Source organism: Sorex araneus, chromosome 4 (genome assembly GCF_027595985.1).
Source record: "Sorex araneus isolate mSorAra2 chromosome 4, mSorAra2.pri, whole genome shotgun sequence".
NCBI lineage: Eukaryota > Metazoa > Chordata > Mammalia > Eulipotyphla > Soricidae > Sorex > Sorex araneus.
Genome location: NC_073305.1, coordinates 153,183,073 through 153,209,726, shown reverse-complemented (window position 1 = coordinate 153,209,726; position 26,654 = coordinate 153,183,073). Strand labels below are relative to the sequence as shown.

Genomic DNA, 26,654 nt, shown 5'->3' with positions numbered 1-26,654 from the left:
ACAAATACTTAGATAAAATGTAATAATAGTGCTTGCCTAGCTTTTGTGTTTCTTCTCCTATAGATTCAAATAACTATGACTTGTCGACTTATGTTAGGAGTATTAAAATATTATCTGGCAAACAATGGGTTTATAACTATCATTAATTATATTATTATGTTAAAATTAATTTTTGAGGGATGTGTATTACATATGTTCACATACGTATATATTTGTGTACAACAAGTAAGCCTCTACTTCAGGATAATTTGGAAATCCTGGTTATTTTAAGCAAAGCATGCAAAGATGATTGTAATAGCAACGATCCTCTGATGATTTGGAAATCCTGGTTATTTTAAACAAAGCATGTAAAGCTGGTTGCAATAGCAACAATCCCACCATGTGCCCAGCATGCCACAAACTTTTTTCTCTTAATTTGTACAAATCTGTACAAATTAATCTACAATAATTTCTTCACTTTAGGTTAGAGGATACCAAGATTAAGGAATTGTTTTTCCCAGATTGCACAGTTTCAGTAGGTAGAGAAAATTCATGACAGATTTTCCTCTCTCTAAACCTTGTGCTCTTTCTTTCACCAAATAAGCCTATTCCACTCTTGTTATAAATTCTCCAGTCATTCCATCTATATATTTTGACTCTTATGAATTCAGGTGGATTATGATGCAAGGACATGAAGCTACTGAAAGGGAGAGAGAAAAGAACCAGGAAGCATTGACGAAGGCTGTCAGGGAGTGGATGAAAAGATCTGTATCAAATAATAACACTGGGTTCAAAATTCCTCTGATTTCCTTTTCTTGAGATTATGGAATTTTGGTGGGAATAGGATTGGGATGAATATATTTTACTTTGCTATGCTTGACAGCTAATAAAATAAATATTTTTGAAACTTACCATCTGAATGCATTTTTGGTTTTGTTTAAGTTTTGTTTGTTGAAAGACAGGAAATGGTTAATCACTGAAGTGGAGGATGAGTCTTTTAAATTCATTACAACCTGTAGCCTGACCTACCTACAACCTTTGCATTATCTGATGAAAGATTGGAATTTGCATGAATCTTTATTCACTCTGGCTACAACTGACATTTTATTTAATAAAGAAAGGGGGAAAAGATGTCATGAGATATCTATTATTTTCAAAAGATATATTTTGTGGAGGGCTTGGGGCCACACCCAGCATTTTAAGTCATGTGAGAAATGCAATAAATATTTGCCACTAGCAGGAGACAGCAGCTGAGGCAGATTATTTCTCAGTATTTTTATGGAAAGAGAAACAAATATACTTTAAGAAAATTATAGGAGATCAAAATCCTTACATATTTATTTGGCTAATTTTAAATATTTATCATCTCACTAGTAATAAGTGGATTAAAAAAAATTTAAAGCTAGTTGAGCTAAGAGTTGGAGTATAGTACAGCTGGTAGGACATTTGCCTTGCCTGGGAAGATCCCTATACTCCATATGGTACCCTGAGCAATACCAGAATTGATTCCTGATTACAGAGCCAGGAATAAGCCCCAAGAACTTAACAATGTGTGGTCCCCCCCCCCCCCCCGTTAAGATATACAAACTGGGAACAAGAAACAACCACTGACATATGATTCCGAAGTAAATGCTGATTATTATAATTTACTATAAATAAGGCATAAAGAAATTTTAGGTTGTATTTTTACTATTACAGGAGTACTACAAACTACATAAGTATATAGGTTTTTTTTTGTTTTTTGGGGGCACTTAATACAGAATAATTACAAAGGCACTTGCCAAACCATTATCAGAGGTACACAAAACAAGCAAAGTTACTCTCAGGCAAGCATCTACAAAGAAATCTTTAAATATAGGGGGAGAGACCCAAACATTCCATATAATTATTTTGTTACAGAAAGAAGCCTGACCCATTACAGTAGGCTAAAAAATGTAATGTAATGGGATCAAGTTGAATGCATGTGAAGTACATACGCCTTTTGGTTGTCAATGAGAAATAACAATTAAGTGCAATAATTACTATGATATTCTTTTAGACTACACGTGTTATGTTACATTTCCCTAGTATATTACACTAGACATTTTGGTTTCCCAGACAAAAAAGAATGTAGTCTTCTTGTCTACAAGTACAAATAATAATTAGGATTAAATAGAAAACATTTTCATATTGAAATGAAATAGTGAGTAATGGAACACATTCTGCTAGTTTCAAGTAGAAAAAAAAGAACTAAAAAATTTCAAAAAGATTAACCCAATTTAATAAGGCATTATGAGATAGTATTGCATATTTGTTATTTTAAAGGGAAAGAAAGCATGTGTTTGGTTAATAACGGAGAACATTTCTTAAATTTGAAAAATGAAACCCATCGTGATTAACAGCATTCGAGAGAAGTTAGCACTCCCTCTCACCCCACCCCTCAAAAGTGTTGCCTCCAGATGTTATTTGGTATTTATTTTGCAGTGTTTATTGTGACAGTCCAAGCCGTTTATGTTTTAAAGATAAATTGGTCAGTTTATTTATAGAAACGACAGCTTCTTGAAGTGAGAACGATTTATTTTGGGTTTGGGTTAAACTGCATAGCCTAGAAGGAATGGGTACAGACAATTTCATGCACTTTCTCCACTATTCTTATTATTTTTGGAATTATAAGGTCTCTGTCTCCCCTCTCCCCACCCTTTCCCTTAAATTCTATAAGAGTTTACATGATTTTCCCTCTGGGAAATAGCTGAGCTCCTGGAGTTATTACCTGAGCCTCAATACACTTGCTTACAAATTTGGGCCAGTCAAAGGAGAAATACTGGACTAGTTTGAGATTTTCCCAGGGCAGCTGGTACAGAGTAGCTGGCCATATTTGGATAAATGAGTTGCGCATCTCAAACCAGGTTTCAGATCAGCTAGTGGACTGGAAAGGGGGCTGGCATTTGCACCTAAGGATTCTTTGAAGGTTTTCAAGGCCAATGCCGAAAGATTCCATGATTCCTTTCCTTTTTGTGTTGCGAAATAAAATATGAAACTGCAAAACCAGCATAAGAAACTTTCAAAAAGCTCTCATTTCCCCTTCAACACTACTTCAATTCTACCAAATAGTGTTTCTTCAAAAATCGTTTTGTGATAAAAGACTTGAGGGCTGGAGTGATGGTAGGGCTTTGGCCTCTCCCTCCCTTCCAACAAACCCTCCAGTTTAAAAGAATCTGGAAATAGATTTGTTACCAAAACCCCCTCTTACTTTTGACTTAAAAATGTTGAACCTTTGTAAGGTGTATCAAGTGTTACAAGGATATTAAGAACAATAAAATAGCCTTTCTTTAGAAAACTGAAACAATCTTACTGCTGGCTACTTCTCTGACTGAAACACTCTTCAAATGTATGTATTATTTCTCAAAATCCTTTGAAGCACTGCTTGAATAGCTGGCCAAGAGTTTAGTTTTTTACTAGCTAGTTGAGTCATGATTGTTTTTACAGATAGTGATATTTTCTTTATAGAGATAGACCCCAATTTTTCACATTTTGTTTTTTTTTCCAGAAATGTCACATAGGTTAAAAAAATTTGTTGTATAACTACAAAAGTTATAGGACTAAAATGTAATTTGTATTTTCATATCACTTTTATAAACTAGAAACTTCCAGTTTGTCATGGATACTAGCACTGGTAGAAGAATTATTATAACAAAGGTTTGGATTCCATCCCCACCCCAACCCCGCTCCTCAGCACCACTGGGTGTGGATCTGGTGGTTCCCATTTCTGAGCACTCTGCCTGAGAGTTGCCTTAAGGTTTCTGAGTAGCTCCCACAACCCCAGCACCCCAACAGGAAGAACAGTGCATGGTTTGGTCAAGAATTACCAGCAATGGCCCCAGATCTCAAGCACAAGTCATCAGCCTCCTCCCCCACCCCCAAATAACACAAGACCTAGAGACCTAATTGAATATTTTAGGAGGATATATATGTATAGAGTCTATGCATATGAAAATAATTAGCGCATTTGGGTAGCTCTATTGGTCTCCTCAAAGCACTGTGTGCTATTCAGCTGTGCAGTATCGAGGTGCCAACTGTATGGTTGGATTACTTAATATGTTTGTTTATGTTTGTTTATATAATATCTCCTTAATAGATAGTGTTGAATATGTTCCTCCCTCAGCTACCCAAGCTACATGTCAAAGTGCCTGTAACTCTTGTGATGGTTCTAGAAAATGGGCCCATGGGAAGTGCTAAGATCATGAGGTTGCACCCTATGTTTGGAATTAGCAGGATTCTAAATGAGTCTTGGGAAAGCTCCCTAACCCCTCTCACCATGTGAGGATGGAAAATAGGATACTGATATTGGCCCTTAACTCCAATTGCTTAGGCCTGTGGAATGTCTATGATCAAATAATCTATTTTGATGGTCATGGAAATGATTTTCATAATAAATTTATAAAATCTGGAGATCTTAAAACAGCACATTCTAATGGTCTGTTCCTTTCTATAAATAATACCATTTTGGGCTTAATTGGATCATATGGATATACAAATTAAGCTCTATTCTCTTGACCCTTTCACATGTTGCATATTATGTATGCTTTAAATATCCCACAGTCAACAGGCGGAAATGCTGGTTTACCACAATAATTTATACTTCCCGCCTTCAACCCTTAAAAAAAAAACCAATGTTTAAATAGGGACTAGGATGGCAATCAAGAAAGCTAAATTCATTTGTATGAAAATGACTCACTTTTCTAAACTGACTCTGCTTGTCTTTGTCTTTTTGGAATCATAAATTATTCTCACTGCTGGTTTGGATAAAACTGAAATCTATTTTCTTGTAACATTTTGGTGTGTTCCTAAGGTGAGTCATAGGCTTTTTTACTAAGGGAAAAAAAGATCAGCAGGGGCAAAATTAGTGATAAATAGGACCTGGTTCTAAATAGTTACCACATGAGGACAATCTCTAGTGTGATAAATACCAAGTGTTTCCATTTTTGTTTCTCTGTATTAAAGTGACACTTTAAGAAATGCAAATAATATTTTTCCTTAGTTTTATATTAAAAGTAGCAGAACATGGGACAAACTAAGATACTTTTTCTAACTTAGTCTTGTAATAGTTTTTTTCCCCGTTTTATTGTTTTGTTTTTGTTTTGGGACCACACCCTGCAGTGCTCAGGGGTTACTTCTGACTCTGCATTCAGGAATGGTCCTCCCTGACAGTCCTCAGAGAACCATATGGGGTGTGGGAATTGAATATGGGTCAGCTTCAAGCAAGGCAAAGCCCTAGTTACTGTACTATAGTTCTGCCCCCTCTTACACTGATATTTCAAATGATTCGTTGTATTTTTCTCTCAAATGGACCAATTAAAAACCAAACACACTGGAAATATGGCATGGAAACTATGAAAAAGACCAAATAACGTTGCCACCAGGGACTGTCTAGTTTCTCAAGGCTAGGGGCCTGGCTCTTTTTTTCTTTGCATGACATTCAGCAAGGGAGGTAGTACATGAGTGTCATTGAGTTGTTATGAGGATGAAAGGTTTCTTATTTATAGAAGATGCAAATTTTTCTTCCATTTTTGTTCTTTCTTTTTAATAATCCCCCACCCCTCCATTGAGTCTTTCATGGGCAGCGGGTTGGCAACTGCTGCAGAACTTACCTGTTGTTAAAATTTGAAACTGACCCAGAGTGTGTGTTTGGTGCTTGGTCTGAAGAGAGTCACCCAAAGCTTTATGAGGGCATTCTGACTCAAAGATATCTCCAGTATAGATTTCAGATTTAATGATAGTTTAACCTATTGTGTTTGGACACCACAAAATTTGCTAGGTAAAGTGGTTTCTCCTCTTTTACCTTTGACACTTAACTTAGATGCAAGCAGTTACAGAAAAGTATGCCAGAAGGAAAAGATCACATGTACATTCCATCTTAACTTCAGCAACTAGCCTTGATTGGAATTGGACCGGGGAAAAGCAGAGTTGGAAAGGTGATAGGCCAGTAATGCTGAACTTGTGATTGGACCTTCTTGTGAGCAGAGACCCTCTAAAATATGTGTGTGTTTGGCAATAAAATGCACAGCCATCAGCTTCTCCCAGAGGGTGTTTCTCCGGGCACTGGTGATCCTTCGCCCAACGTCTGCAGGACCTGGTGCGCAACGTGCCTGGGCACGTTGGGGGTAAACTGTTCCCCAACACCATATGGTGGCCCACATCAAACCTGACCTCCCCATTCTCTAGCCCTTTGAGCCAGCTCCGTGGCCCTTGAGTTCTTCATTTTAAAACAATGCAGAGAGGATAGAATTAAACAATAAAAGCTACTCAAAGGGTATGTGGCTGCTCATAGGTTGCATCATCTCTCTTTTTTTATATTTTCTCATACATCTAGAATAATACAAATGATTAGATAAGTGAAAATGAATATTTTTGATTGCTTTGGGGACAGTCTTGATCCAAGTACCAGTTTATCTGTCCAATTCTCTTTTTTTAGAAAAAAATTGATTTTGAGCCATATCCAGCTCAGTAGTTAGTGGTTGCTCCTTAGTCCTACAAGGATTATGTGGTGCTGGGGATTGAAACCAGGGCATCATACATGTCAAATATATGCACTACCACTGAGTCACATACATGCCTGGCCCTTCATTTCATTATTTTAATAACTAGTAATATGAACACATTTTAAATCAGTAACAGACACAGCAGCAAAGTTCACTTTGTATCCATCCGCTAAGAGTCTTTGTATATACACATTTCTACTTTGGACAAAAGCAGGCATGGACAAGCCAAAGGGCACTGCGACTCCTGAGGACTTATTAGGATCATCAACCTAAGCCCAAGAAAGAGTTGCGTACTTTGTGCCTGTGAGCATAGTGATCACCCCCGCCCCTTCTTGCATGTTGCAGGTAAGAAATAGGAATGGAGAGCAGTTAGATGATTTTCTATTGGTCTGTGTGTAACTGGAAGCTAACCTCCAACAGAGCAGGTGTCTGCCCTGAGTTATAAAGTGAAATTTGGCGTCAAAGATGGAGTATGGATCAGAAAGAGCCAGATTTTAGTTGTGCACTCTCTCAATTACTTTTTTAATCAACAACTTAGCAGACATCTATTGTTACCAATAGTGTACCAGAACTTGAAGGTAGAATTGACAGAGAAGGTTAATGCCGCAAAGTTCCCATTTGTTGATATGTGTTTCTGCTCAGAATTTAAAAGGCTTAGTTTGAAGATCATAGTGATTTCATGTGGTAATAGATCTAATAGACGCTGATTGGTGCTGGAGAGATAGTACAGCAGGTAAGGTAGATACCTTACCTTGCATACGGCCAACCCGGGTTCAATCCCTTACATCCCATATGGTCCCCTGAACACCACCAGGAGTGATTCTTGAGTGTAGAGCCAGGAGTAACCCCTGAGCACTGCTGTGCGTGACTCCCTTCCCCCCAAAAAGACCTCGATTTGGGCTTATATTTATCAATAATGCTATCTTTGTTTTTTCACTTATTTTTCACCTTATATATGAATAATAATGGTTGTTTATATTTTTCATTGTTTTAGCTTTCTTCTATTTCAGTGCTGCATGAAGGATTTGGATTGTCTTTAGTGTATGGGGGAAACTCAGGATAAAAAGCTCAAATCTATGGGAACACAGGATAGTCATATGTAACATTGTTGCATCACCCTTTCCCCGTGCTGGGTAGACAGGCTTAGATCTTCCCAGTAATTGCTTATTGAAGGAATGAACACAGCGATAAGCATAGGAAGATAGGAACAAATAATCTGGCCATTGATAATTCACTGGATAAGACTGAGAATGAATATGGTGTTTGAAACCAAAAATTATAGTACATGGGAATGTGCATCCACCCAACATATTTCTATAGGGAACTATTTGATTCTCCTTGGGGACTAATTGTAGCGAGAGGCTGAATTAATTTAAGAAATTGGGAACACATACGTGACATGTTAAATGAAAATAAAAACACTTATCCCATGCAGACAAGGAGAAGAAACACCAAAGGAAGAAACAGGAAGAACAGGAAAACATCATTCAAAATGTTTATATTTGGGAAGAGGAAAAGAGGAGTGGGAAAACTGCTTAAGCTGAGCAGTCGACGTGAGCTGTACAGTTGGAGGAGGAAGAGTGCTCAAAGATGGGGTTCCAGGCTCACTGCAAATTCTTGATAAAACAGTGATCTGCAGAGGGCAAGAAGCATGAACAGAGCAGCCGGGCGTCCTCCCAGTATGACAGAAGGCTAGGGTGGGTCAGGAGAGTCTGTGCTGCTCACATGGAGGTGCCTCGTCCTGCCCTGGGCTGTGTCCTCTGTCGAACACGGGCGAGGCCTTCAGCTAGGTGACTTCAATCCCCAAAAGAGATCTATATATGGAGAAAATACGAACAAGAAGAGGCCAAATGTTCAAGGAGCAAGAGGAAGTGACATACAAGAAAAGATGTTAATTTCTAAGCCATAAAGAACAGTGAAATCATTTAGGGAGGCCCATGCAACCATAGCTAGACTTTAGTATAACAAGAAAAACTCTAAATAAATACCTCCTAATACTCTACAAGGAAATCTCCATGGGTCAATTGAAAAGCAAACAAAAATTCTGAGAAATAAATGCTCTGAATGGCACAGATACACGATCTTCTTCCCAAATTCATGAGTCTCTAAGAGTTGCATTTTTTTCCCAATGAAACAATGAAACAAAATGAGCAAAACTTTAAAAACTATCAACAAATATATTTATTGTGGTGGCTTTCCCCGCTACTAGATACGCCTTGGTAGAAAGTAGTATCCCTTTTAGTTCCAGGTGGGCTTTGAGCACATAATGAAATTGCTTTTCCCTCCTTGAGAAAGGAAATACATGACTTTGCAAACATGTCATTTTCTCCTTGCTCTCACTTTTGTTTTCTACACCAAAAATCGAATTTTCTTCTAAGAAGTATGATTGTTGTTTCTGGAAATAAGAAACAGGTACATGTTTACAGATTCATATAAGCCGAGGGGTAGCAGAGGCTGAACCACACAGCGCTGACACAGATTGGAAAGCTGCTCCAGGTAATCACAACCCTTCACAGTTTTGTAAAACACAAAAGTCCTCTCCAACTCTACGGTTTCTTCCATATTTTCCTTTCATTTCCAATCCCATAAGCGTATTTTACTCTGGTGTGCACTCCCATGCTTCTTGCAGAAGGACAGGATGTGGGCAATAGAACCGATCTTAAAACAGTTGTTTCTGTGACGATAATTTCTATGATTCGAAGTGCCAGCCCCTAACATCTGAGCATTTTCTAGATCTCAGGACAAAACAACACTGTCATTTGAATGATGTGTCTTTCCCCTGATCTCCTATTTGTTTTGAAGGGATACTGAACCTTTGAATTTTCAGAACTATCTTTTGCTTCTTAAAACAATAGCTTGAAAAAATATTCTAATAGGGAAAAGATGCTCCTTATTCAGATGTCATCATTATGTTGTTATATTTTATAGCCTACTGATAATTATGTACAAAATCTCTTGTCTCTTTAAAATGCACAGAAGCTCAATAATAATTCAAAAGCATCCCTTCTTTGAACTTTGGGCTCTTTGTTGTTAACTATGCTTTTATGAAGAATATAGCAACTATTCGGAATGTTGTTTAGACTGAGCAGTAACTGACACGTTGTCCATTTCTGGTCCTAATGACTAGAGCACCTGTCCTGGGCATCTGGTTGAGATAGCAGCATCGTGAGTCTTAAACAATCTCACGGACCCTCTAGTGTACAGTGCTGATTGATACCGATTTCTGTTGTTTATCTTGGACCTTTCGCTTCTTCTGCTGCTGTTTGTCTTTGTTTTCTCGTTGTTCTGGAGTTTCTCTGCTGGGCTCTAGACCCTTGTTTTCAGGAATTGGGTCCTTACTGTCTTCTTTCATAAGTTTTTTTCTTTTCCTCTCTCTTCCTTTCTTTCCTGTAATAAAAGAACATACCTTTTAAATATATACTCAATTATGCTTAGTCTGGTCATTCTAAATTTAAAAAAAATACTAAATTTTGTTTAATACTAATATTTAAATTAAATTTTGTTCAATGTTAATATTTAAATTAAACAAATATGTGGAAATTAATAGATAATCAATAATTCTGAACTCTAGAGGGTTCTATGTTAAAATATTGGTAAATAGTTGTAACCTGTTGATATTTGACAAAATTTTGAATCAGGATTTTAACATATGAGAAATTTATTAATGTGTGTATGTTATCTTGTACCCACTTAAGGGATTATTTTCTATTCAAATTTGCTTTTTTCCCCACTTTGGGCTTCCCAAACAGTGTTCAGGAAGGCTAGGGTGAGGGGGGCGGAGGTGGATGTGGCCTGGGGAACTCCTGAAGATACTCAGCCAATCAGGGTTGAAGGCTTAACAAATGAGACATTAAAATCTAACTCAGCACTGTGTGGGGCCACTAGAGACAGGGACCAAACTTGAAACTTTTGCCCCTCCAAGGCATGTGCTCCTGACCCTCGAGATACTATATCTCTGACCCCAGGTATTCAAAATTTTATCTTTATTTGACAGGGGTAGGGGGTGGGAAAGTGCTCCTCAGAAGGCCCTGGGGACCATTCTCAGCAATACCAGATCAACTGGGCTGACTGTTCAGTAGTTGCACCTAAAGATGCAGTGGTCCACAGTTCCAGCTATTCTAGGGACCTCCAGACCACTCTAGCCATGCTCAGGAGGCCCTCTGGTGCTAGCTATTGGACTTGGGTAGGGCACAAGCAAGGTTGGGCACATGGAAGAGTTAACCTCTGCGCTCTCTCCCCATCTTTACTCAAAGTTTACTAGCACTTACGTACTTGAAATATGTTGATATAGCTAGATGACATATCAGCAGATTTATATTTGCAAAACAAGACTTATTTGAATAAAATATGCAGAAATCTCAAAGGACCCGGGGCAGTACAAAGAGCTGGAGAGCATGCACAGCTTATGAGAGGCCTCGAGTTTGATCACCAGCATCACTTGGGGACCAAGACTCACTTGGTGCAGTCTTGGTGGCCCCTGAACACAGCTGGGGAGGCCCACCTACAATACAACTTAAAAACTCATGAGGTTTGTGGGATATAAAAAAAAAACATAGCATGAGACTAAACCCAAGGACAGTAGAAACAAGGACCAGAAGGATTGATCCACCATTGGAAGCTTGTGTCAAGGGCAGTTGGGCTAGAGAAGACAATGATTGGTTGAAAGGGACTGCACTGGATGGGAGATGTGTGCTGAAAGTGGGTAAAGGATCAAACATGATGATGATGGCCTCTCAGTATCTGTATTACAAGCCATAATGCCCAAAAGGGGAGAGAGAGAGAGAGAGAGAGAGAGAGAGAGAGAGAGAGAGAGAGAGACAGAGACAGAGACAGAGAGAGAGGGAAAGAGAGGGGAAGAAGAGAGAGAGAGGAAGAGAGACAGAGACAGAGACAAAGAGAGGGACAGAGAGAGGGGGAGAGAGAAAGAAAGAGAGAAAGAGAGAGACAGAGATAGAGAAGGAGAGAGGGGAGAAAGAGAGAGAGGGAGAGAGACAGAGACAGAGAGAGGGAGAGAGAGACAGAGAGAGACAGAGAGAGACAGAGAAGTTCCTACCTTCTAGAGGCAGGCTGGGGGTGGGGTTGCAGGAGGGATACGGAGGATATTAGTGGTGGGAAATGTAAGTGGAGGATCAATCCTCCTGGTCCTTGTTTCTATTGCCCTTGGGTGTTAGTCTCATGCTATTTTTTTTTAATATCCAACAAACCTCATCAGCTATTGAGTTATATTGTAGGTGGCAGGATGAGATGGGTGTTGGAACATTGTATGACTAAAACCAAATCATGAAAACTTTGAAATTGTATTTCACATGATTCAATAAAAAATAAATAATATTTTTATAAAGCTCATAAGGTATACCTGGATACATGCAGCTTATTATAATTATTGGCGATTAATATTGAATTTTTTTTATGATTTTGGTTTGGAGCCTCACCTGGCAGTGCAGGGGGCTACTCCTGACTCTGTGCTCTGTGGTTGCTCCTAGCAATGTTCCTGGCCCACCCTGCTAGGGACTGAACCCAGGTCTTCTAGGTAATTGCACTTAATTTTTAATTTTTTTTTATTTTTGGCTTTTTGGGTCACAGCTGGCGATGCTCAGGGCTGACTCCTGGTTCTGCACCCAGGAGTAACTCCTGGCGGTGCTCAGGGACACCATATGGGATGCTGAGAATCAAACCCAGGTCGGTCACACACGAGGCAAACACCCTACCCGCTATACTATCACTCCAGCCCCGTAATTGCACTTTAAAACAAATATTTTGCCACAGAAGTTGGGTGCAGAGGTGGAGGAATGGAGTGGGGGTGGTGGGAGGGATACTGGGAACATTGGTGGAGGAGAATGAGCAGTGGTGGAAGGATGGGTAAACGATCATTGTATGACTGAAATGCAAACACGAAAGTTTGTAAGTTCATGACTATACCCCATGGTGATTCACTAACAAAAAATATTTTAAAAACCAAATATTTATATGCTTAAATTAATTTCTATGGCAGTTTTTCTGTATGCAGAGGTGACGTGACTATAACTTATCAAAAACCCTGTGATAAAATCTTTAAGGGCAGGGGCATTATATTTCTCTGGCAAGCTACCCATGGCATATTCAATATGCCAAAAACAGTAACAAGTCTCACAATGAAGATGTTACTGGTGCCCGCTTGAGCAAATAGATGAGCAAGGGGATAACAGTGATACAGAGATACAGGTGAGCAGATGTTTTTGGGTATGCTTGATTTATACCACGGGAGTCACCGGATTTGAAGTATAGCTTTTAATTCAGATTCACACTACTTGACATTTAAACACGAATCAACAGGACTGCAAAGATTTTTAGGTGGGAATTTATATTACAAGGTAGACTACAGACTACAGTTGGAGAAAGAATTGCATTTCATTCTGGGACCTGAGAATTAGCACAGCAGGTGGGTACTTGCTTCACACTAGGCCAACCCAGATTCTATCCTTAGCATCCTATATGGTTTCCCAAGCACCACTAGTGCAGTAATTCCTGAGTGCAGAGCCAGTAGTAACCCCCGAGCACTGCTAGCTGTCCTCCCTCTGCTCCTTCCAAACTGAAATTTCATTCTGTTGGCTTTAGAGAACTGCTAAGAATTTTTGAGGGAAAAAGCCATTTGATCAAAAATGCATGAACTAGTACCAAATTGAAAGGATTGTTTGTATTTGTTTGTTTATTTATTTATCTATTTATGTTTTGGGGGCCATACTGGTAATGCTCAAGATTTACTTCTGGATTTGTACTCAGGAGCGATCACTCCTTTGGGGGGGCCATATGGGGTGCTGAGAATTGAACCTGATTTGGCTGCATACTGAACTATTGCTCTGGCCCTGCTTTCATTTATTCTTAAATATTAAATGAGCTGGATTTTTACACAAATATTGGGAGGAGTTCTCCCTAGCAAAGCTCAGTGGTTTTGGGGCCACTTCCAGTGACACTCTAGAGATGTGTACCTAAACGTTCAGTGCTTGAGTCTGGCTCAGTGGTGCTGCCTGTCCTGGGGGTATGTGGGGCCACCAAGGGCTGGGTCTGGTGGTGCTTGAGGCTATGTGGTGCTTGGGATTGAACTTGTGACATTCCACATGCAAGTCATATTCTTTAGCTCTTTGAGATATATCTCCAGTTTTATCATGGAAGCACTTCTATTATAAACTCTTTGATTACATGGTTCTATTAATGCCCATTGATATAACTGTCAGTGGAAAAACTACTGATTTAAATGAATATCACAGAAAATGAACGCTTAGTCCCCCACCTTTTTCCCCATTTTTTGGGTCACACCTGGTGATGCACAAGGGTTACTTCTGGCCCCGTTCAGGGGACCATATGGGATGCTGGAAATCAAACCTGGGTCAGCTGAGTGCAAGGCACCCCCCTGTCCGATGTACTATTGCTCCAGCCCCTTAGCCCTTTATTTCTTAATGTAGAACAAATTCTGGTTATGACCTTTCCTATATAATGAAGCATATAATGTTTGAAGTAAGTTCTTATCAATTAAAAGTCACTTTGTGACTCATTTCACTCAAGATGATACTTTCCATGTTGATCCATTTATATGCAAATTTCATGACTTCATGTTTTCTGACGGTTACATAGTATTCCATTGTGTAGATGTACCAGATATTGCACTCATATGTGGAATATAATGTAACTGAGAAGTACAAGTTGGCAACGATGCAAATTCTGTCAGATATCTCTCTGGACTTAGTTACTAAAATACTGAAATACAGAAACCCAAAACCGAGAGGCTGCTAAGTGTGGTCACTCGACCTCATACCTCTTCATCCTCAGCAATGGAAAACAAATTATCTAATGCTTCCTTTTCAGCAGGTCTGACTTTAGGGGAGAGACTCTCCAAACAATAATAGTGAGTTTTGTTGAAATATTGTATGCAATCAAAGTGAAAGTAAAGTGAAATTTATTAGTTACACAGGCGGGAGGGCTAAGGGTGGGGGGGCTAGGGGCGTGGGGGGGTTAGGGGTGTGGGGGTGCGGGGTGGAGCTATACTGGGATTCTTGGTGGTGGAATATGTGCACTGGTGAAGGGATGGGTATTCGAGCATTGTATAACTGAGATTTAAACCTGAAAACTTTGTAACTTTCCACATGGTGACTCAATAAAAAATTTTAAAAAAAATTAACAAATTTCAAAAAAAAAGTCACTTTGGATAAAGGTATGTTGGAGAAACCTTTTGTATGAGAGAACAAAAATATTTTCATGTCCTGAAATAGGCTGTGAATATTGAATTCAGTGGTTTGGCTCTTCTTTGAGCTCTGGTTGTGGAATCCTGGTATGAAATCGTCTTAATACTAAAAATGTATATTCAGCCAATACAGTCTCTTTAGATTAATGATTTTATGCCACAACTACCTTTGTCTGAGCGTATATTTACAGAATCTTCTAGTCTCTTATGAAAACCTGTATTGTCAGACTCAACATAACACATTTCCAAATTCTAGAGTCTAAAATTTCAGTTAATAAAAATAAAAATCCAGACTGCTGTAAAACAAATATCAGTAAAATTGTTTTGGATATCTAGAGATGAATACAAAATATGAAAACTGACCGCTACACTCAAAACTCTTTTTTTGTAAGCTGGTTCACAATTCCATGGAGGCCCTTGACTTTGAAGTGGGGCCTTGTTTTACTTCAAAGAATATTTGCTGGGTTGATAAGATTTCTACAGAAGAAATCTAGGTGTCCCTACCCCCAACTAATGCTAGATTTAATTACTACATGTTTGAAATGTTACATTGAACTTGGTAACTAAACAGAGAAAATTTCTGAATAAAGTTAATCTCTAAACATGTATCATAATAGAATTTTTTTTGCCAAGCTGCACAATATGGACAAGAAAAGTGATGGTTTTTATGGGATGTGCTTGGTTTTTCAGAAGGACATTATTACAAAGGTTAGATTGCATAATATTTCCACTTGGGGGCACATTTTAGAGGTGTTCAAGTTCAGCTCTAAAAAGTTGTCAGTGAAAATCCTTCCAAAGTTCTATAAAAATTACTGACCCCAAACAAAATATTATTTTTATGGAAATCATCCAAAAGTTCAGTGTTTGACATTGTTCTCTTGATGATGATCCAACATCTTACAGCTGTGATCCCAACCATAATGTTTTGGACACATAAGAAATATATTGTTTCTTTCTGGTCACAGCAAGATTTATGTGTTTTTTATCCACTTGTGACAACATACTCAACATGCAGTACATATCTGCTTATTAGCAAATTGATACGATTATTTATAAAGACAGGCAGAAACATTTTTGGAAGTAGATTGAAACTTAGTATTATAGTTTTATTATCCAAGGAATAACTATTTAGTCTGGGCGGTGAGTGAAAAGGGAGGCCCTACTAAAGTAACAGGAAACTAGCACATTGTAGAATGTTGTTGCCCAACAGAGAGCTATTGCACAATAGAAAAATGGGATTATTATTTTTTACAGGCCATGTGTTAGTGGTTGGAAATCCTAACTACCCTTTGCATAAATAATATATTTTCCTCTTGTCCAGGAAATAAAATAGAAATGCAGAAGAGTGGCTGTAATCCATTAAAAATCATGTGCAATTTGGGAAGTTCTGTAAGGTTTCCATTAAATCAGGCTTCTTTGTCTAATTGTTGACGTTTCATTGATGTGGTAAATATTTTTATGGGCTTTTGGGGGTGAAATTTGTAGATTAAGCATCCCAGTTATCAGATTCCAACATACATATTTGTACTTTGTCATTCGTTGTTTATGCATGTACACATGCACATGTGCACGAGAACTGGATTATGCAATGCTCCAGTGATTAAATGAATGCCCGTCTTCCCTCCGTTTTTTGTTTTTTGTTTTGTTTTTTTGGGCCATAACCAGCAGTGCTTAAGGCTTACTCTTGGTTTTGTGCTCTGGGGATCATTCCTGGTGGGCTCAGAGGACCAGATGAGATACAGGGGATTAAATCCAGGTCCACCCTGTGCAGAGGAAATGTCTATCTCTCTGTCTTCTCAGTTTTCCAGCTCTGAAGGTGGTGTTGGAAGAGATCATCAAAGAGAAATTGCTGTTAGTGATCAATACAATCTGAGAGCCCTTGCAAGGAGCACTAAGGTATGTGTCATTTCAGTCTTCTGAGAGGAAAATGGTGTTTAAATTGCAACCCAATATGTTGAATCTCTTGGAAAGTTGATGCCCTCAGGTTTAATTTTCTGATATTTAAAATGTGGATAACCATTGCTTGATAAACAATGTAAGGCTTACAAGAGAAGCTTGTGAAGCACTTAACATTGTGCCTGGCAGACATTAGTCACAGGAAAAATGAAAGCTAATGCTGTAAACTCATTACACAAACATGAATTAAGTCTTCACTCCATGCCGAAAAGTATGCTTGCTAAAACCAAAGGATACAAGTGAGATATAGAAACACAATAATTATAGTCACAAGCTGATGTAAAAAAAAATAGAGGCATGCACAACATCCCATTGAGGAAAGCACTGAGTTTTTTCAATTGCCATTGGAGATAGTTGAGACTTAAAGAATAAGTGTTTTCCATCTGATGAGGGAAAGAGGGCCTGTTGGACAGTGAACAATATGTCAGTGGCATGAAGGCATGCAAGGACATGGTGGATCTGGAGAACTAAAGTATACTTGGGTTTGATCACGGTCTATATATAGGATATTACACAGTGAATCTGGCATGTTATCTGGGACTCAATTACGAAGTTGGGATTATATTCTGAGGACTAGTGTTACTAAAAATTTGAAGACAAGTATCAAAATCTGAGAGAAAGAGAGAGTCTGGATGTTTCTGTGGCTAGTTCAGAAAAGGTCAGAATAAAATTCTGATATATGACCTTAGTTCCTATTTCAGACAATACTTTTTAAGAATCCAGAGATGGAATATAGATAATGACTGACTTTTTTTTTAAACTTAACTTTTAAGATAGTAACTAAAGGTTTTGTGCAGTACGTATGGGCTGTGTTATTTAAGATTATGTTGCAACTGATATTGTACAATTGGATACATGACTAACATTTTTGAGAATCTGAAATTATTTCCTGTTAACACAAAATTAAAGTTATTTATACAAGCACCGCCAAGGACTTGTGCAGACCAGCTTTCTAAGCATAAATGATTTTGAAAAATAGAGATACCCAAGGTTTATTCCTGGAGACTATGATTCAGTGGTACTTGAGATAATTCTAGGAACCTGCAGTTAATAATGAGTTCTGCCTGTTAATTTTCTGTACAGCATATTTAAGAACCATTGCTGGAGGTAAGTAGAAGATTCAATTTTCTAAAGCAAATAATTTTAAAATTTATTCATGTCAGTTGGTTTATAATTTATTATTTTCTCTCTTGGATATCAAATACATGGCTTTTGCTCACTGTAGTTGTGAACTTTTAATAAAAGTTTTTGGCTAGGTATACGTAAAATAGATATCTAGATACAAAATAAAATCTAGTTGCAAATTGTCTTAAAAACCTGTTCAAAAAAAATAAAGCTAAAAAGGACTAAAAAGAATAAATGTGTGCAAAATAACAAAGAGAAGATGATTCTGAGTTAGTTTTCCTAAATTAGATTTTCTATAGTTTAGTCTAAGTAAAAATAGAACTTAAAGAAAATTCTCAATAACCTCATTAAAATGTAATGAGATTATTCATAAAAGTTGCTTTTTCTAGATTCATAAATGATAGTTATTGAGAATTTGCATATTTTGAGTTTATGATTTTGTGGGTATTTTAAAAATGGCTTCTTGGTGAATTTATAGTAAAATACCACTAAGGGGAGCCATTGAGCTTTACACAAAAAGCTGACAATTTTTCACAAAAAAAAATTTCATTGATTCAGTGATGTAAACAAATCGAATAAATATACCATTAAAATATAAAGTTTATTCCCAGCTTTTATCTGCTTGTTAGGTGTGGAATAAAATTCAAGTAGAAACTCATACGTTTAGAAAGCATTAAAAAATGGTGTGAAAATTTGGTTTAATCTGATTTCTGAATCTAGACTTGAACATTATATTTATTTACAGATCATGAAATTCCAAACGTTGTTCCTTTTACTTAAGAGATTACTGAGGAAAACTTGCAATGGAGTGAATATCGCTATTCAGCAATTATGATCGATTATACAGATACATATTTAAAGACCTTTGAACTGTGGTCATATTAACATAGGGCAGCCTGACACAGTGATAGTGAAGAAAACTCAAAGTCAGCAAGACCACCTTTCTCAGTCATATTATTACCAAGTACTTAAGAAATGCATCTAAAACTTTAGTCTTTCATTGGTTTTGATAAAAGAGGAATAGTTGCTTCCTTGATAATATTTTAACCTGGGAGTTTAGAATAATGATGATATAATACAGTGAATAACCTGTAGGGTAAATAGGCAATTTCTCCAAACTGAAACTGAAAAACATTTTTTTTTTTGGTTAAATCATGATGAGATAAAAGTTACAAAGTTGTCCATTATTTGGTTTCAGTCTTACAATGTTCCAACACCCATTCCTTCACCAGTGTACACTTCCAGCTATTTATTATTAATGTCCCAAATTCCCTCCTTTTACACTCCACTCCAGTCAGTCTCTAAAGCTGACACGTCTCTCTCTCTCTCTCTCTCTCTCTCTCTCTCTCTGTCTCCCTCCCTCTCTCTCTCCCTTTCCTTTTGATCATTTTGGTTTACGGTACAGGTATCATAGGGTTATCACCCATATCCCTTAAAAAGACACCCGAATTGTTTACTTTGTAGTTTAATACATGAGTTGAGTCTAGTGCATCTTTATTTAACTTTCAAGTTGCTTCTGAGTTACTATTCAGTGGAAATAATTTGGCAAATCGTTACATACTCTATTAAATGCTGTTAATTTGAGAAAGTAACTTGAACTCATTTTTTTCCAAGGTGCTTCTAATCAAATACATTAAGATTAAAATAACAGTTTATTGCCAATAGGAAAAGCTAAATTTAAGAGATATAGTCTATTTGTGTCACATTCTTCTGGGAATCTTAAAACAAGGATGTCCTGACTATCAGAGACTGTCAATTTGAGGATGTGAACGTGGATAAAACCAAGTTATGTGACTCAGGGCATTCAGGGTCCTTGTCCTCTGTGACCTGGCCCCTCTTACATACACAGGAGAGGCTCTATTTATTCCTGACCTTCACTCACTACAATAATGCTTTCTGATGTCATATATGTGATACATTTACCTAGAATACAGTCTCCGGTTTCTCTCTCTCGAATTCAGTGCCTAATAATCTACCCACATGTTACTGATTCGTGGAAATTTCCTCATTTTTCCAATTTTTCCTGCAGTTAGTCTATTTTTGTTTCTCCGCTCATTGTCTCTTAGAGTCCTACATAGAAACCATTTGTAATAATCATGTCTTAGGCGTTCTCTTTAAAATTAGTAGATAAAGTGGTAGTCAAAGTTCACTGGCCACTTCTATATATCGGGTCTATTCCATCAATGACTGTCACTCACTGTCACTGTCATCCGTTGCTCATCGATTTGTTTGAGCGGGCACCAGTAACGTCTCTCATTGAGAGACTTATTGTTACTGTTTTTGGCATATCCAATACGCATGGGTAGCTTGCCAGGCTGTGCCGTGCGGGCTTGATACTCTCGGTAGCTTGCTGGGCTATCCGAGAGGGGTGGAGGAATCAAACTCGGGTCAGCTGAGTGAAAGGCGACCGCCCAACCGCTGTGCTATGGCTCCAGCCCTGTCAATGACAAGGGCTGTAAATTCTAGTATGAAGCCCTATTTAAAAACAATGTAACCAACAGCTCTTCTGTCTAGACTCTTTTGCCTCCACATTTTATCTCCATAGAATACTCTGTATATCATTTCTTTGATTTACTTTATGCTTAATCTACTGAGTTAAAACAAAGAAGTAGGGAAAGTGTCAGTTGAAACAAACTGACAGGAAAAATATCCAGGCCTGCTTGAACTTATTAAAGCAAGAGTTGAATGAAAAATTAATATTTAGGACATAAATAATTTCTTCAAATTTCATCAGAAAATTGCTTCTCAGAACCTAATTGAGAACCCAATGGTATTTTGAAATGAAATAGCAGTGTTATGTCACCATCATTTACCACATCTTTTACTTGCCTGGTTTTACTGCTACAAATCTATTGATTTTTAAAATGTATTGAGAAATTACCTTGAACTTGTCATTTGAACCAATAATCATACAGGCATTAACTGTATATGACTTTGGAAATTATGTACATATTTATATGTTGAATTTAAGAATGTAGTTATATATTTTCTACCATTTTATTTCTGAAATTTGTATAAACTTTTCAGATTTCTACATTTTGTTGCACTTGCTACGAAAAGGAAAAAAACAAACTATAGATTTTAAAATTTAAATCTCACAGGTTTGCATGTGGTCTTATTATAAATTATTTATAGCAAACATCATCAATATCAATATTGATTATAATCTGCTTTGGTATAATCAACTTGCTTTTGCCAAATCAAATATAAGATGGTTATAAAATGGTTATTGTCAAAAGGCTTTTGTGTATTTTTCTTCTTTGCCTAAGTAATTTCATTACTCACTGGAAACTCAGGATCTGAATTACTTTCTTTTGACTATATGTTCAAATGGCTATATTCAGAGTCTTTTCACCGTATCTTTATTCCACCCCATTTATTTTGTTGCTGAGACTCTTAGTCTGGAACCTTGAATTTAACAAGGACAGAATCCAAAAGAAACTGTTAGGAATTGGATATTACAATCTAGGAAGTCTTCGTGTTTTAAATAATCAGTATTAAAAAACAGTTAAAAGTGTTGAGGGGAGAAAACCACAGACTTTTTACTATTTGCAATATTTATAATTTACTCATTATAAAAGTAAGCAGTATATTGTATTTTATTTTATAATATTTTTAAAATATAACAAGACATTATAATTTATATTGCATCACTATTTTAACTTTACTTTTCCTTTCATGTGGGCTTACTTCTCTTGAATCAACTACCTTTTGGTTATCCATTAATTTGAAATTAGTAGTTTCAATTTCCTTTTTTTTTTTTTTTGCTTCAAAGATCTTAACTTGACTTTGAAATTTTATCTACCATATTAGGTTAAATCACAAAACTCTGGGAAGCTAAATTATATTCATTAATTTGCCTGTTGAAAATTTCTTGAATTAGACCTGTTTGCATAACATGTCTTGAACTAGATCTTGGATCTCATAGAACTGTTATCAGTTGTAAAACATAAATTTATTTTGAGTTTTTCCTTAAATTGTTAAATGGTCTGGTATACTTTGTTATTAAATCCCATCAACTTTTAATTACTTTTGCAGTGAAATTAATGATTAGCTTATGAATGAATAATATTGCACTCTTAAGAGTGTGTAAGTACATATATTATGTATAACACATATTTTGATTGTTATATATTATCTACAAAATTTTAATATGTTATATATTATCTACAAACTTTTAAAACTTTTAAAAAGTTTTTAATAAAACTTTTACTTATATATTGCTTATCTTCAAAAATGTAGGCAATGGCAGGGCTTACTCCTAAGGCTTTGAAAAATGTTTACTCATACTCTGTAACTACAATCAGTACTGTACCCATAATTTTCAGTCTGGAAAACTCAAACTATTAATGCCAATCTCTAAAATAAATTGAGTATTTATCTCTTTTTGTATTGCATACTTTTCTGTGAATCCCTCCTCACTGCCATCTCTTCTTATTCTGGCTGCAACTATAGGACACCATTTTATATCATAAATAAGTAAATATATGACTTTATAGAAGGCTTTGATCTATTTTTACTGTTATTTTGGTTGGCTTGCTCTTTTAGTTGGCTGTTGATTTGGGGATCATACAATTCTAAGGAATGAATTCATGGCATATGAGATGTGTCTCAACCTATTTGAACTATATTCTTGGCCCTATAGAATGTTTATGTCAGATGTTTCTTTTATATTGGCCTTCAAAAATTCAATTTATGCAATTAAGCAGAAAAATAATGGAGTTATTTCATTGGAAAAGTGTCCCATTATATATCCATACTTTAAGTATATAAAGTGTTATAGGTAGGTTTTACTACAAATTATTATTGTCTGTACTTACTTTTTGTTCTGAGGGCTTACTTCTGACTCTGGGGTCACTTTGGTGGCACTCAAGGAAGGAATAAATGTGTTACCAGAGATTGATTAGGGTTTGGCTGTGTGCAAGGCAAGCTTCTTTTTCTTTTTTCCTTTTGGCTTTTTGGGTCACACCTGGCGATACACAGGGGTTAGTCCTGGCTGTTCACTCAGGAATTACTCCTGGTGGTGCTCAGGGGACCACATGGGATGCTGGGAATTGAACCCAGGTGAACTGCATGCAAGGCAAATGCCCTGGCCCCTGTACTATGGCTCCAGCCCCCAAAGGCAAGTTTCTTTACCCTTGTATTATCTTTCTAGCAACTAGTTTTATTTTAAAGCAGAATATACAATTGTCATTAGGACTATTAATCAATTTGAAAAATTATTTAGTACTTTATTATGAGTTATGATTCATAATATGATAATTCATATTAAGACAACATGAATTATCTTTAAACATTTTACAATTTTTGTGAAAAGTGAATTTGTATATTTTGCCAAAAACAGTAATAACAAGTCTCACAAAGGAGATGCTACTGGTCCTGCTCCAGCAAAATCGATGAACAACAGGATGACAGTGCAGTGACAGTGTAGTGTCAATTTAAAATTTAAATGTGGCCTTATTTAATGTCACTAACCAACAATTTTAAGTAGTACAAAAAGTACAGATTGATTTAAAAATTTGAATCTGAAAACTTTTTTTTCACATTTTTAAATTTTTATTTTCTTGTTCTAAATCTTTTATAATTGGTAATCATGATACACCAGCCCAAAGAACACATATCAAAGCAACACAATAAGTAACACTTAAACTAATTGGCCTACTGAATTAATTTATCTTAGAAAAGTGGACAGCTCAATTATATCAATATTTGACCCTAAAGGTTAATAATATTCTTTATCTTTACCCATCCCTCCATATTATTTTCATAGGGAAGTATAGTGAGAATATTTAACATATATAGTTTAGACTAGAAAGGGTATTTGAATTTCTCATTTTTCTTTTATTTAGATGTTCAGGCTAACGATTCATTATTTCATCCTTGAAATATAAATTATGGAATCTGTTTATGGTAAATATCCATCAAGTCCATCCTTTCTTAAAACAAAAAAGACCATTATTACATCAAGAATACTGTCTTCAAATTTGATGAAATATATATAATTAACAGGAAAGTCCTTTATATATATAAATATATATAAAGGAAATATATATAATTAACAGGAAAGTCCCTTATTTCAAAAGGCTGAACAGAATGCTACTTGAAAATTCAGTCCAGCTGGTTAAATGGAAGAACTGAAAGAATTCCAAAGAAAGAATATTCTCTTGGCATTTGTTATTTGACTTTCATTTGGATACATTTCCACTTGCTCCAAGAACTTGTCTCAGAATTTTCAGTTTTTCTGCGACAGGAGAAGTGTTGATAGCCATGTTTGACTGTGCTGTCCTTCTTCCCTGCCCCGAATTGCCTACTCGGGCTTACTGAAAGAAAGGGATGGCCTCATACTTGCTGACACATTTGCAGTGATTGATTGTACAAGAAATGTTGATATTATTCTAGGCTCTTTCATCATTATGCACTACTTTACTGCTGTCTAATTCTCATTTTACCACAACCCACTCTTTCTTTGAAGCTTTTTACTGTTCTTTGGGGGAAAAATGTAACTAAATCTGGAATTACATCACAGGCAGGGGAGAGGGACAACTACCAAGTCTTCTATTTACTGCTCGATGACATTTAGTAAAGATGTCACACACATTTATAGTCATACGTTAATGTTTTGAGCAACATAGTATGTAAAGCCCATTTTTATGCACCTTCAATATATTTGCAAAAGCTTTTACTTAGCTTTAGTATTTTTGGTTACAACTCTATCCTAAGCTATTTCTTAGTTTAAAAAACGTAGAAAACCTTATTATTTCATACTAATATTCATCATGTTACTTATTCACAAATTAAAGATCATATCGTACCTATTTTATCTATGACAGATAATGCAAGTTATTTTAAATTCCTTTTTTCTGTCTATTCTTAATTAGAAATCCTTTGTACAAGCATTTCAATATCCAGTAAAAAAAGCTTCTTACAATTGAGTCATCAAAGTGGTTATATATAAATAATCAGAGTATGGCAAGTTTAATTTCTTTTAAATTTTTTGAAAGTTGGCTGTTAATTAATATAGAAATATCAACTTTATAATTAAGCAAGATTAATAAGATTTTACTGTATCTCATTTTATAGCTTTGCACTGTACTTCCTATGTCATTATCTTGATGGAGGAGGAGAGTTGGGAGGACAAACACATGTGCAGCAAATATGTGCATATGTTTATACACATATATACATACACACATATTTCCCTTTTCACCACAGATAGAAAGTTATATTTTTCTAATGAATTTAAAAATATCAATTGAAAGACATCTTATTTTCTGATTTTATTTTTAATTAATCTGAAGAAAGAATCACCGTTTTTTATGAGTTCTTCAGAAACTTAACATAATAATGTTATAACTGACATCTAATGTAATAATTATTTCAAGTTTTTTCTTATTCAGCATTTGCTAAATGTTACATTTTTAGATGCTACATTAGTGTTATATTTGCTAATTTAAAATGTGGGGAAAGCAAAAATATTTTAATAAGCATATTAAAATATGAGAAATGGTGGAAAGAGGGTGGAAAGGAGGAGTAGAGGAAGGGAGTTTGGATGGTTGTAAAATTGGGATATTTAAAAATGTGGTCATTTTGAAACAACAGTGGCAGAGGTCAAGAAGATTTAGGTACATTGGTGCTGTTAAGGAATGATAGAACTAAATAGTCAAACCATAAAGTCAGCAACACTGAAGTCACAAGACCTGAACTTTAATAACCAAACTTATAAGGTGTCTGTGAAGATGGAAGGCTGGGGCTGGAATGGGGATGGTGGGTGGTTGGGGAGGGAACCAGGGAACACTGGTGGAGAGAACTTGACACTGGTCGTGGGATCGCTGATGGAACATTGCATGTAAAACCCCAACTATGAACTCCGGGTGCTTTAATAAAGTAAAATTTGGGGGGAATGTAAATAAAATGTAGTCATTTTGCCAAAGTAATCCTTTCTTCCTTAAATTATCTTCTACCATACAAGTAAATGGTGCTTTATTTGTTGAAGATGAGAGTCTGGTCTTTTCAAATAATGAAATACAACTCTGGCTCATCTTGGATCAGTTTTGGAGCTTTGAAGTGGCTCTCCACAGTCACCGAAGCCTGATTTCCCCTTGAGTTTTGAGTGACTGTGGCTTTTGTTGTAATCTATTGAATTTTACTCTCAGTGGTAATCCACTAACATGAAGGACTTTTGGGTAGTATGATGAAACTTCTAATTTAAGAGGGTGTAGCAAGGGCAGCAGATGGCATATATAACGCAATTAATGGGAAGGGAAAGTCCTAGAAAAGACTTAAGTAAATGAGCTGAAAATTAAAGAAATTGTGAGTGTTTTTAAAGAAATAAACCCTGTCTTATTCATTCTCTAGGAAAATGAATGTTATTTGAGTGTTTTTTCATTTGAGAATCCAATAAGATAATACTTCACATAAAAAACCAAATGAAACAGGAAAAATTTTCAAAGAGTCAAATAATTTTTAATAACCTAGGCTTTCAAAAATATTTTTTTTTCTGAGAAAGATGAATAATCTTTTTGGAAGATCCTGAGCACTGGATCAAGGTGAAAGGGAATATGTGCTTGATTATACAAGAACCTCAACTTCTAAGACATTTTTTTCTGAGAAAAATAACTGACAGAAAATGATTAAAAATATTGAGGAGTTAAATATTTAAAGATGGCAGGAATAAAAAATGAAATATATATCTCTGTGCTGCTCTATGTGCTAGTAAATAGAAGAGCAGTCTCTGTATCCTATTATATCCTGGTCATCCTTAGTCAAGCAAATTTTGGGGCCTGTAAACTCTGTTGGACATTTTTAGCAACAGAGTCCTTGAGGATTTAAGCACAAAACTTCTGGGCAAACTTCCCTAAGTA

General features: G+C 36.3%; 1 protein-coding gene across 3 annotated transcripts in view; it reads right to left on the bottom strand.

Moving 5' to 3' along the window:
- Nucleotides 1–7,978: 7,978 nt before the first annotated feature.
- Nucleotides 7,979–26,654, bottom strand: part of RSPO3 (R-spondin 3) — a 92,750-nt gene continuing 74,074 nt past the window's right edge. Inside the window, exons 5-6 of one of the 3 annotated variants that reach the window (XR_008629790.1) lie at nt 8,486–9,884; nt 7,979–8,311 (exon numbers count right to left, since the gene is read on the bottom strand). Coding sequence is in view for 2 of the 3 variants with exons in the window: in XM_055135760.1 (XP_054991735.1) it covers nt 9,691–9,884 (194 nt within the window). In the remaining variant the exon portion in view is untranslated. The remainder of the gene's footprint in view (nt 8,312–8,485; nt 9,885–26,654) is intronic. The other 2 variants (XM_055135760.1, XM_055135761.1) reach the window with 2 other exon arrangements.